The 12977-nt window shown below is 37.2% G+C and overlaps 1 protein-coding gene across 5 annotated transcripts in view; it reads right to left on the reverse strand.

Annotated features, from left to right (window-relative positions):
* CHD7 (chromodomain helicase DNA binding protein 7) overlaps positions 1-12977 on the reverse strand; it is a 133050-nt gene that overhangs the window by 12731 nt on the left and 107342 nt on the right. For all 5 annotated transcript variants that reach the window (XM_088066073.1, XM_088066082.1, XM_088066091.1 and 2 more), the window contains 10 exons: positions 9471-9681; positions 8786-8981; positions 8387-8554; positions 7553-7732; positions 7221-7331; positions 6902-7107; positions 5812-6011; positions 5061-5220; positions 1907-1996; positions 1226-1329 (listed from right to left, as the gene is read on the reverse strand). In XM_088066073.1, coding sequence (XP_087922199.1) covers positions 1226-1329; positions 1907-1996; positions 5061-5220; positions 5812-6011; positions 6902-7107; positions 7221-7331; positions 7553-7732; positions 8387-8554; positions 8786-8981; positions 9471-9681 — 1626 coding nt within the window. The remainder of the gene's footprint in view (positions 1-1225; positions 1330-1906; positions 1997-5060; positions 5221-5811; positions 6012-6901; positions 7108-7220; positions 7332-7552; positions 7733-8386; positions 8555-8785; positions 8982-9470; positions 9682-12977) is intronic.

Genomic DNA, 12977 nt, shown 5'->3' on the forward strand with positions numbered 1-12977 from the left:
AAATTGTTCAGGTTGGTAAATTCCAACAGCACAGAAACATTTTCCCATCAATAATGTTAACCCATATAAGACAATGAAGAAAGCATCAAATTTCATGTTGTCAAAAAATAAAGTAAAAATCTTTCACAAGTGAAAAACTTCTTTAAGTTTGCTATATGATTTTCACAATGGTTCTTGACATTCAATACTCGCCAGTGGGAAACACGCAGACGCAAATGGAAGTGCACAGACACACACACACACACACACACACACGTATTTTCAATAGCTCCAGCCCGGCTGGAACCCTCAATATAGGCTGCAAAAATGCTGCATACATGGGTTATACGTAAGGCCAACGAACCTGTCTTATTAGGTTTAGGATGATGCATGTCAGTAAGATGACACTGTTCTCTCTATGGTTTTCAAACTGCTGTTTGCTTTTTTACTGCCCAAGTTGACTAGATGGAAAATGGCAGATCCCAACAGTGCACTGCAGGAAAATGATTTTTAGACTAGACTTGCCTCAGCTGAGCCCACAACACAGAGCTGCTGTACATAGGCAGAACAGCACAATTCAATTAGGATTTGTACTACAACACACTGCTCCTAACTGCTGTAGAGCCTCAAGCCAAACTGTAATCATGAAAGGTTTTATAAGCCATCATTCTCCCCTTTAGTCAGGCTGGGCTGCTGAGAATACCTCTGCGACCTCCAGAGAATTGGGATTATAATCAGGAATCGCTCACTGTATATATCATGCCAGCTCTGCATCCCCAGCCTTTCAAAGTTAACAAGGCTGCATCCCACTCAAGGGAGCCGGGAGTTCTCAACACTGACATTTGTGAAATATTGCTTGGAACAAAGCCCAGGAGGCACTTGTACAGATTAATAGCAGAGGTTAAGCCCACCGTCCACTTTGACACTGGTTGGCAGAGTTAGCAAGTGAAGCAGTGCTGGAAGCAAAGTTTATGGAGATCTATCCTACTATTTGGCTATTATTTAAACAAATATGGCTTTGTTTTATTTACAGCCAAGAAAGTAATGTTTTCTTCTCAAATGTTCTGCAAACATTTAAAAACAGCATCTGATATTTACAGCTCATATTAGGTTTTTAATGCAGTCAAGAAAAAAGGGAGATACAAGCCAACAGTTCTTTGGAACAATACTTGTTAATATTATGACTGAACAGTCCTACACACTGAAAGCTTTACTACTGAGTTTTGTTGAGTGAGACACCACTTACCGTGTTTAAATACTCCAATTAAAAGGGATTTATCTGCCTCCTTATCCCACCAGTCCGCAGGAACTTCAGCATGGAATGGCTCAGGTATCCATATATCTACTTCACTGTGAAGACAGCATTATAAACATTCTCAAAGGTATTTTGATTAAAACAACCCAAAACAAAACAAACAAACAAACAAAAAAAGCCTAAAAAACCCAATTGGTTTATGGTGTTCTGTAAATATAAATTTTGAGCTAGAAAACCACCCCAAAACCCAATACAGAAATTGAGATACCCTAAGAAATAATTAGGATTATTAAACAAACAAACAACAAAAAATAATTAATCAATCAAAAAAGCCCCAACAAACACCACCCCCCCAACATTAGGCTATATTGGGAGTCAAATGGTTATCTAAATATGATTCATTTAAGGTCTTAGTATTTTTTTAATTTTTTTAATTCAGATAGAATAATCCCTCAATATTAGCAGAACAGCAAATCCCCTTCTGTCATTTCCCACATCGTTTTCTCCCCCAAGAAAATTACCCACAGCACTTGATAAAAAAGTAAGGCTGCTTGAGAGCAGACATATAAGTGATAAAGTGTGACCACCTTTAAACGCTGCATTATTACAGTACATGTACTTTACAAAAGCCAGAGTCATAAAGCAAAAAAATAAACCTACACTTGCACTAACCTTGAGTCAGCACCCTCTAAGATCTTGTCTGCTTGGTCCCCTATAACTTCTTGTCGTAGATAGTAGAGCATGCGGACACGCAGCAGGACCCTGGAGAGGAAGACAGAGGGGGGAAAAAGTTCTTAACTTCAGGACTGTTTGCCAACAGTGGCTTTTGGCAGCTGCTGCTGTTCATCCATCATCCTGCCAAGGCTGATTAGCCATGCTGTATGGTAGGCTTGAAGCGTGACAGATGGTGGCACATAATCACCTCTGTGTGGTGCTTTCTGCTGGCTTCCAACAGGCCTGCCTGGCAACTGCTTACACTGCACAGAGAGGGACCCAGCTCAGCCCGGCCCCAGCGCATTTCATTTAGTTCTACCTAGTGCAGCTTGTGAAGTTTAGACACGTACTCTACCACTGCCTCTGAAGTATTGAAGCAAGTTTGTAAACAACTGAGCAGATGGCTTTCAGTAACTGTTCTGCTTCATTATCTCATAAAATTTCCTCAGCTGCTGCCTTAATACCATTTTTGGAAGCACATCAGAAGTTGTAGGAATAAACGAGATATAAAATCTGGTTTTACTACCTTACAATAAACCCTCAATATGGAATGTCAGGTTTTTCAGATTATCCAACTTTTTGCTTCTGAGAATGGGGGGGAAAAATAATCCCCAATTTCCCTTGGGAGATATTAACTATTTTTACTCTTTATAGTTCAAACTGCTATTAAATTTTACCTACGCACAACCTAACTGTTACAAGGAAGTGAAAAATCTTCGTTGCCAAGTTTATTTTTCCCCATTTCTGTAATACCGCAGTCGTTTTTGGAAGCACTGTCAGATGTTGTGGTCACACTCGAAGCCGGCAGGAGAGAGAATGGCAGACTGGCTTTTCAAGGAGACTAGAAAAGAGGTCATTTCTATAGAAAAAGTATCTACCTGAAAATAATCCTGCTCTCCTATGTTTACCCAATTCAGGGCACCCCCTGCTGCCTAGTTCATGAAGTAAAACCAGTACCAGCTAAAACGGAGATTACTCAGCCTGCCCTCTCACTGTACCCAAATCCATCACAGCAACTGTTGAATTGCTGTTGCTCCTGGAACAGCAAGGGTGACCAGGGAAGCAGTAATCTGATCACCCACTTGCATGAAAAATTTAGACCACCACCAGTTTTGAGAGCTCCTTGTTAGAGATCAGATGCAACTGGAGCAATACCCGGTTTCACACGTGTTATTCAATCAAACCTCGGAAGAGCAGGGATTTGAATGAAGGTCATGTCTGCAATTCAAAACATGTCAGACATGCTTCTTTCTGTATGCATAGTAACTGGGACCAGTAAGGTGTCCCTGCTCCCTGTGTGGCTATGTAAATAAGCTGTTGAGGGTCTCTGTCATCTTAGTATTAAGCAATAACAGCTGTTACATCAAGCCAAAGAGGAGAAGCACGAAATAAAACCCAAGATAAACCAAAAACCAGAGGCTCTTAGCACCTTTAAGGAGTCCTATGCATTAAACCAGCATACACAGTACTTAAAGAAAGGACACCAATTGTTAAAAAGCCAAATCCAACTGGCGCCTTTCAAAGGAAACTACTCAGATTATTAACTGGCTCCACCTCTGTTTGATTTTACCTGTGCTAAAAACATGTGGCTTCTACAATTCATTTAGTCCTGGTGAATCTGGGAAGTGGAGTAAAAAGATAGCAACTGAAAACATGCTTGCATATTTACTAGTCTTCCCAGTCCTTGCAATTGTTCTATTGTATTATTAAAGAAGCAGTATTTAAAAAATTAATTTAAGTCAGATCTGCAAACTGATATAGCAAGTAATGAAAACATGTTACCTGAGAGGTTAAAATAATGTTACAGGAAAGAATGTTATTACTTTAAGAGCAAGTGAAATGTAATAACAGACCTGAGTAACTGTTCAGAAAATCAGAAAGCAGTTTATTTGGAAATGCACTCACTAACAACATTCTATGAGTATCTGTTGTCATCAGCTAAGAATTAAGCTTGATTAGCATCTGGAAATGAGCTAATAAACCCCTTAATGCCTTTCCTCCTTCACATCACACCCCCTATTGACAGCCCACAGGTACTTTTCAAATCAATAGTATCTTTCCACTAAACAATATTAATGAGACACAATACATATTCAAACCACAAAAGTAACGATGACCTTTCAGTAACACTGCATTACAACTGTATGATATATATATGATGAAGAGTAGAAATTTAAAAACAAAACCAAACATCCCAAAATCCCAAAAGTAATCAACCACATCCCCAGCTCTAAACCAAGGTATTTCTGGGACAAGGTTCAGTGTCTATATGGAGAATATAGTAACCAAAACTGAGATGGTAAAGAAAGCTGACACAAAAATAAGATATTACAAAACAAAAGCCAGAAAATATGTAAGAAAGGCTCTTAAGGGACATTCATGAAACAATAAAACATTATATACAATGACCTTTATCCCCAAACACTTTCGGTTTAGTAGCATGTTTAGAATTTCAAAAATCTAATCAGGACAAATCAATTCAGGTAAAAGGGTTTGGTGAGAAATTTCATCTCAAAGGAGAAAGAATAAATATTCTGTATATTTATTATATATTATTTCATTGTCTATATATATATATATATGCATAGTCTGAGAAGAGCAAGAGAGGAATGGAGAGAAAGAATGAAAAGATATGCCCACATATAGATGAACTACTACATGAAACTCCTGAAACTAAGAACTGGATATATGAGTTCAACATCTATGGAAGAGAACTTTTAATACCAGCCTAAGGGACTCCACAAGAAAGTAGGAAACAAACATCTTTTGTTTAAAGATAGCCAATTGTCAAGTGAAATAGACTTAGTGTAGGAATATAGTCTTTACTTTCTATGTTAAAAAAAAAAAACCCTTATCTGATTCCATTCTTATTTAATAAGTAGAGAATAATTTTCTTCAGAACTGTGCTGATCTGTCATAAAGAGCTTACAGAAGTATCCAGATACCTGTTAAGATGATTATCCCCAAATTAAAAAGTAATAATGGCCTTTACATCCTATTAAATGGCCCTGTGTTCTATTAAATATATCTAAATGAAGTTGTGGACTTTTCAAAAGCATGTAGTTAAAAAAAAAATCCCAAACCTCTAAATGAAACATTTATTACTACTTACTTGTTACAGTGATGTTTGAGATGTTTCCTATAGCTGTCTTCTTGAAATAATACATCTGGATTACAGCTTGTGAGCCAATCGGCGTCTTGCAGCATTGGCTGTGAACTCTGGGCTTTTACTTTCTTCCCTTTCCTCCCTCTGGGCACTGGTGCAGACAGACCTAGAAAACCCCCCAATATTTCTTACACAACCTGAATAGAAAAGCTCTCACCCTAAACAACATTACAAACATACGTTTAAAGCTAAGTATTCATTACTTTGAGGGCAACACAACCACCAAAAACTGAACAGCAACATAACTCAGTAGAGAAAATTGCAAGTAACAAAATCAACCAAAACTTTCATGCAAATTTAGGTGTGAAGATTTCAAAAATTCAGAGTGCTAGCCAGAAAATGGTGTTATATAAATATTTCTTGTAAAAACTCTCATGAATCTAAATGGCCGTAAGGAAACAAGCTTTCTGATTTATGGCAATTTAAAAGAGATTAAATCCAGCAGTAGGTGCCAGCAAAAAATTATGTCAGAGTATTTGTTTAAAACTGATTTAAAGGAAAGAGCACTGCATTCTACAAAGTGTCTGAGGGAGACTTCCCCTTTAAGTACAGGCCAAGTCAAAGCCCACCTTACTCATAAAATCTGACAAGATCCTACGACATGTCAGAATGGCTATAGTTTAAACCAAATACATAGCACAACTGAAGCAATTCTTTCCTATTTACTAGCATCATTATTTGATTGTGGTAGACATACCGGAATGATTAACCAAAGCTCGAGTTTGCCCATCTGCAGTTGGAGTGATCAGATCCCAGATGAAACTTTTGATATTTTCATCCCCTTTGTAATGATTAAGACAATACACCAGGATAGTCCGGCAGATGGTTTCCACATCTTGCTCTGTTAGCTGACGTTTATAGCGCCCATGTGAGAGGATGTCAGTCCACCGACCCCAGCTATAAGAAAAATATGTTCAATACAACAGCCAGGGTACTGGTATTTTAATTTGTGACTTTCAATTTAACTCCTGGTATCAAGCAACTTGGGACCAATAATGCATTTTGCATTTGCAGGTTATGTCAGGGAATTCAACCTCCAGCACCAAAGAGTTAAGAATGTTTATTTTACAGAACCGGCAATAAGTTCACTGCTCGTAAAGCTGCAATTGAACTACACTCTAATTAATAAAGTACATATGTTTAACTCTAAAGGTCCCAGTAAGCTACAAATAGGAAACTCAACCAATTCCCACAATCATGGGATTTGAGGAACCACTCCTACTTTGATCCAGAAACCTATTACTAGCAACTGTTGTACACTAATTTCTAAAATAAAGATAGTCATTCTGAAGGCCACCACAGAAGTCAAATATAGCTACCTGCTTGCAAAGTGATGAAATTCAAATTAGCACACTCAAAGGGAAAAATATCAAGTATCAAATATCTGAATTTAAGTGGTGACAAAGTCTAGATGGACTATTGATTTCAAAAACATTTTGTTCTTTACAAATACACTATTACTGTCTTCAACACTTAGAAAATAGAGATTAAAACTCATTAACTCAAGAATTCTTTACTCTGAGAAACCAGAAACAAATATTCTGTCATCACGAAACCACTTATTTTACCAGTAAGCTCATAGCCATCTGTGAGACAGTCAGATACTTTAAGTAACACATACAAGCACAATTTACACATATATCAACCAAAAAATAATCTGACTGGCATGTATAAGCATTATACAGTATGACAGTATTTGTGTCCAAGAGAAGGATGAGTTATTTACTATATATAATTTATTTTCAGATCTTTAGTCCCAATTAGTATATTTTATTTGCACATCTTACCCATAAACCAACAAGTTCTTCTCCACCCTGAAACATTCACTTCTTGCATAACCTTGAGATTTGTCCTGAGGCCTACGGGGCTTTGTGCTAGGCTTTTCTTCAGAATCACTTTCCAGGTCTGAAAACTCCATCAGTTCATCCTCTTTGACTGCACTGTAGAGTCTGGTTTGCTTCCTTACCCTTGGTGTATCAATAACTAGGTTGTTCTAAAATGAACGGTAAAATGTGTAAATTTAGGAAGGGGGTGAGGGGAAATCTTCAATTTCCTTCAAAAAAACGCTTTCAACTAGAAAGCCAGAAAGAGCTATAAAGCTCTTACCCTTCCATTTAGAGCATCGATATCCAGCTCAGCTTTCTTTGCCCACTTCTGCCAGAAATTAGGGTCATCCAAAGAAATGTCTGTCCTGTTCCCAGATGCAACAAAACTAGCCTAGTAAAAGTAAAAACACATGGATTGATTTCTTAACTGAATGCTATGAAGAATACTTGTTTTTCACTAGCAAATACAATACTTCGGAAGAGTAAAAAGTAAAGAGCAAAAGTAAAAAGACAGGTACACTGAAAAAATAAATTTACACAGAAGGCAATTTAATATACTTCCATCTATTCTGATCACATTTTATTCATTTTCCTCTGAATGTCATTGTATACCTTTGCAAATGTTGAGCCTTTTCCTTCAGATTCAATAGTAATTGTGTGCGTTCGCCTTAAGAGAATCTGATCGATATCCTCTTCACAAAACTTAGACCCTTCATCTTCCTCATCCATCAGAGCACCATATGCCCCCTTTCGAAGAAGATCTTCTATTTCTTTTTTAGACAGCTGTTGCACCTGTAACACATAAGAGGGCTTACAGTTCTGGGTTTTTTTGACAGCCAATGTGTTCATCTGACAGCACAATCTCATGGATTGTCCTCTTTGGCATTTTAAGAACTGAAACTCTATGATAATGTGGTGGTAGTCAATTAAACATTCATGCTGAAATCACCTTTTAAAGAAGAATACAAACAACAAAATTCTCAGGGTGAAGTTACGTGAGTGGTTTAAACAACTTAATAATTCATTGTCACTGAATCCCTTTAGCTTTGATGACTGCTAAACTGCCCCTGGGAGCAGATTTAACTTACTAACCTGACAGGAAAGTTAAGGCAAAAAAAAAGTCCTGAAGAAAAAAGGCTACACCAGCGAAAACTAACTAGAAGAGCTCCATAAAGTGCCACGATCAACATAATGAAAAGGGTGGAATGATGAGAATGGATCAGGATTGAGGGAACATGACTCCACCTGCCCCCTTTTGGCAATAAGCGAGCCATTGATAGGCGGAGCCAGTTCATGTAGCCAATGCCCTTATTTAACCCGACTTCAAACTATCAGCCACACTCCATCTGAAAAGCACTGTTCTCCAGCTAAAATGCAAACAGGCAAGCAAAGTGTAACATGTTCATAGCATTTGTTGATAATGCACCTTAAAAAACTAATCCTTACCCCATTTGTGGCATTTTCTCTTCCACTCATAGATTGTAGCACAGCCTTATCAAGGCCCAGCTTCAAGCTAGCTTTGTCAAACATTTCCCTTTCGTAAGAATTCCTTGTTATCAACCTGTAAATTTTCACTGATTTGCTCTGCCCTATTCTGTGACATCGTGCTTGAGCCTGAAGAAACAAAGACATATTCAGTTACCGGTTACAAATAGAAGATAAGAGAATTGAAATAATCAATACAGAGAACCTACTTTAAAAGTTTGGGGTTTATTTTTCAATATAAATAATATTTTCTATGCTTTCTAGACAGCAACAACAGATAATTTCTCTTGCAGGTGAAGAAAATTTCACAGTAAAAAGGCAAAGAATAATTTTCAATGAAATCATCTCTTGTAATATTACCTGGAGGTCATTCTGGGGGTTCCAGTCTGAATCAAAAATGATGCAGGTATCAGCAGCAGTAAGATTAATGCCCAAACCTCCTGCCCTTGTACACAGCAGGAAAACAAACCTATCAGAATCAGGTCTTGAAAACCTGTCAATAGCTGCCTGACGCAAGTTGCCTCTCACTCGACCATCAATTCGTTCATATGGGTACCTAAAAAATAGATGTATTACAGGGATTGCTTTAGCGCAGTGGCATTGCTTCTTTAGAAGAATATGCAGTTTAAAACACAAAAGACAAATATGCTACTATGGGGTTAGAAGAACTACAATGAACTAAAAGACTATCTTCATCAGTAAAGACATACCACTTGGTCTCTTTCATGGTAAAGAACAGACTTTCACTCCAATGAATTTAATAAAAATTTAGGCCTAAAATAAAGAACTCTAGAGCCACCAAATCATTTAACTGAGAGATAAACTGAGAGGTTTAAAGCTCTCCATATGAGGTCGTTTTGTATTCACCCAAAAGAAAAGCCTCAATACTTGCAACCTCCAGGTTTGTTCTTTCCCACAGTCAGATCACTATAGAAAATACTGTTTTAATTTCTTCCCTTTCGATATAGATTATTCACAGATTAAATGCAGTGGTCACTGAGGAAGACACAGTTTATTTATAATTGTATTATATTGTTGCTCTTACCGTCTTTGAATGAGGTAGTCTTCCAGTATGTCCAAGCAGCGCACCATCTGGGAAAAGATAAGCACCCTGTGGCCACCAGCCTTCAGTTTTGGCAGCAGCTTGTCAATCAGTACGAGCTTGCCAGCAGCCTGGATCATTGCCTGGAGCTGAAAATCTGGAGAGTCGGCATTGTGTGTTTCTTTAAACTCTTCCAAAATTTTCTCTTCAGCACCTGCAAAGATTGGACAGCAATACATGAACACTGCAAAGGGTTTTATTAATAAACAATGAGCTGGTCTTCAATACCCTATAGAAACTGCAGGAATGTTTTAAGCACTGTGTGAATAAACATTTATAAAAAAATAAACATTTATAAAAAATATTAAGCTTAAATTTGAAGCAAACATATACACAAATACAGCATAAATAAAAAATAACTGAGAATTCATTATTTTTTTCCTCTTTTGAACAATTCTAAATTTTTTCATAAATAAATTCATAGAACTATTGACACACACAATTCAATATGAAAAAATATGGAAAAAAATTAAACATATTTCAACCGATAAAATGAATTTTTTTTCTTTTAAAATATAACATAAATAAAATAAATAAATAAATAAATAAAAATAAAATAAATAAAATAAAACAATGTCTTGTTTCTACAGGATAATACAAGGGACACAAATCTCATTTAATGTTTGTGCATCTAAAATCAGCCTTAAACATCCACATGACCTGAACCTGCTCTTTTCATTACGAATTATAAAATCAAAATCCAAACAAAAAAACAACTGGGGGAGAAGCAGCTATGAAATTATTATTTTACCTTCTATTTAGTTTTTTCTCACTGAATGTATGTTTTTTGTTCAGTTTGATGAAGCTATCCAATGCATTAATTCTTTCCAGCATTAGTCAGAAGTCCTCTCTTGCCACTCACTTTGCCTATGAATGAATCGTACAGCAGCAACTATTTCCTTATTCTGCTCACTATTGGAAGACTACAGACCAAGTTCAAGCTTTCTCTTCAACCTCTCCTGTGCTTTTATTCCATTTTTATGTCACTTCTACAAAGTGGGCAGTTCCAAAAACTACCAGATTGCCGTTCTTGGCATGTAAAAGGATAAGAATCTTTGTTCTAAGCTTATTTCACCTCCAAATAAGCCCTTTTTTTGAGACATCTTTTTTTCAATTAAATTAAGTTTATAAAGTATTTCTATTTTGTCTAATACTCAGTTTCAACACTGCTTTTGAATAGCACAAGGAAAGATGGAAGGGTTGGGGGAGGGGGAAGAACAGCTTACTGCCAGGCTTCTGCTGAGCATCTCTCTCTCAAACCCCAGCTCTAAGTAGATGCCTGTAAACAAACACGGAAACACACCCTCCCTGTGCGATCCCTGGTTCAGTGCCTGCCGTAGTGCAGTGCCTGAACCGGATTCCACCCGGGGCAGGCTGCCTGACAGCTCTGTGCACTCACACTACTCGCTTTTACAGAACCTGATGGACTCAAGATGTGACTGCATTGCAAGATAGTTTTACGTCCTTGGATTTTCCTGATCCGGCTTCCCTGCTCCCAGCACTACTCATCCAAATGGTTTGCATATAAGAAAAGTAAGCCCATATGAAATGTGTGTAAGCAGACACTCAAAATTCTTCAATCATATCACTGCCCATCTTTGTAAAACAGGTAGAATCTTGGGCAGTAAATCTCTGATTCTGTATGAACTTTGGAAATTCCAGGATACAGCAGGCTGTCAGGCAGTTCATATACAGTAATTTCAGTTGTCTTTCCAGGTTACAGCAATTATTTCTGACTCAACTGCGATATCCAGATTTAAGTTTCACTACTGTGAAGCAACCCAATATGCAAGAACAACATCTGCAAAAGCAAATCACACCACAACAAACCCACAATCTTGTCTAATGAATGGTGAATTTACAGTATCAGAGCTTGGTCTCAGCAAGACCCAAATCCACTACAGATAACTCCAAAAGTCTGCTCTTTCAATGACTACCTGTAGAAGACCAACTCTTTTATTTAATTCCTACTTCAAGTGCAATTATGTCATGTCCACCGAGCAGCCTGTTACCCAAAAGTTACTTGATGCAGTACTTGCAGGTCTGTAAAATTGCTTCCTATTCTAGCTGATTTTTAGCAGGGGATTAAAGGAAGGTATTTGAATGTGTGGTTGGTCAATCAGGGAAACATCCACTTCTACTCTTCATTAGGAGAGGCTTCCAGGGCTCAAGAGGGCACAACAAACAGAATAAGGAGTCTTTCTGGTGTTCAGCACTAAGATGTGTAAGTATAGAGGCATTCCTCACTGCTGATTCTTGGAGATAGAGAGAGGAATGACATATAAGTACTTGAGAATGGTTGCTATGGAGAAAACAAGGAGTCCAGGCCTAAGAAAAATGACAGACAATGCTTTACCCAAGTTGGCTGGAGAATACCCAACATGCAACAACTACCTCTAGAAGTCTACTCACAGTCTCAGCAGATCACAGAACACATCTATCAGTCAAGAAACAAAAACCTCACTTTACATTCAACTCCTACCCTACTACTTCCATCATATAGCCTTAACTGAAGGTTATATGGAAGCAACTTGCTTGCAACTCTTACACAAAACAAAACATGTTTAAATGTTCAAATACATTTACACTACTGCTTGCTCACAAATCCCACAAACTAAGAAGAAAATGAGGATTCAGGGACACTTTTATAAAAGCAGTTCAGTTTTAGTAGAAAACAGAACTTGCTACTGCAAGAAATCATTCATCAGGAGAATACTATGCAACCATAAGTATTCGCACTGCAAAAACTCTTAGCAGAAATAAAATAAACTTGTGCCATTACACTAACAACAAAGTTGTTAAATATCAATCAACAAAATAAAATCTTGGGCTCAGAGGACTACAGCATATAGGAGCATTTTCTGTCCTAGAACTACAAAGAATGTATTTGTTTAGTTCCATCTCCGCTCTAACACATCAGGATTTGTTTTTCCCCTCAAATCTGAAGGTTCAACCCACCTGTCATGTTGCTGAATGATACCAAGCAAATCCAAAGGTTCAAAATATCATAAAAATGTTATAAAGATAAATGCATTTAAGAGACAAATCCACCTCCCTTTATTAAGACTAAGATACAGTCATCAAAAAATATTTGAGGTTTTCTAAATTAACACCTGAACTTTATTAGTCTCTAAATTATATTAAATGGTACAAGACTTCTGAAAAAAAAAAAAAAAATCCACTGCTGTAGGCAACACTGCTCGTAAACTCTATTTGACAAAACAAAGTAGCAGCAAAATATTAATGTTTTTTGTCTTTCAACAAATATGAAATAAGGAAAAATAATAGCAAAGTTAAAAACTAGCTGAAGGCCAAGAAGCATTTCAGACACCCTGTTCAGATACCCTGAACAGCCTAAACTATTCTGATAAACTCATTTATACAATGGATTAACTTAAGCCAAAAAATCAAGTAAAAGCCCCAACAAACTCTGCACTAGAACCACAAAGC

The sequence above is a fragment of the Pseudopodoces humilis genome, chromosome 1 (genome assembly GCF_049639895.1).
Source record: "Pseudopodoces humilis isolate 2021_Gansu_Grassland_sample_001 chromosome 1, ASM4963989v1, whole genome shotgun sequence".
Taxonomy (NCBI): domain Eukaryota; kingdom Metazoa; phylum Chordata; class Aves; order Passeriformes; family Paridae; genus Pseudopodoces; species Pseudopodoces humilis.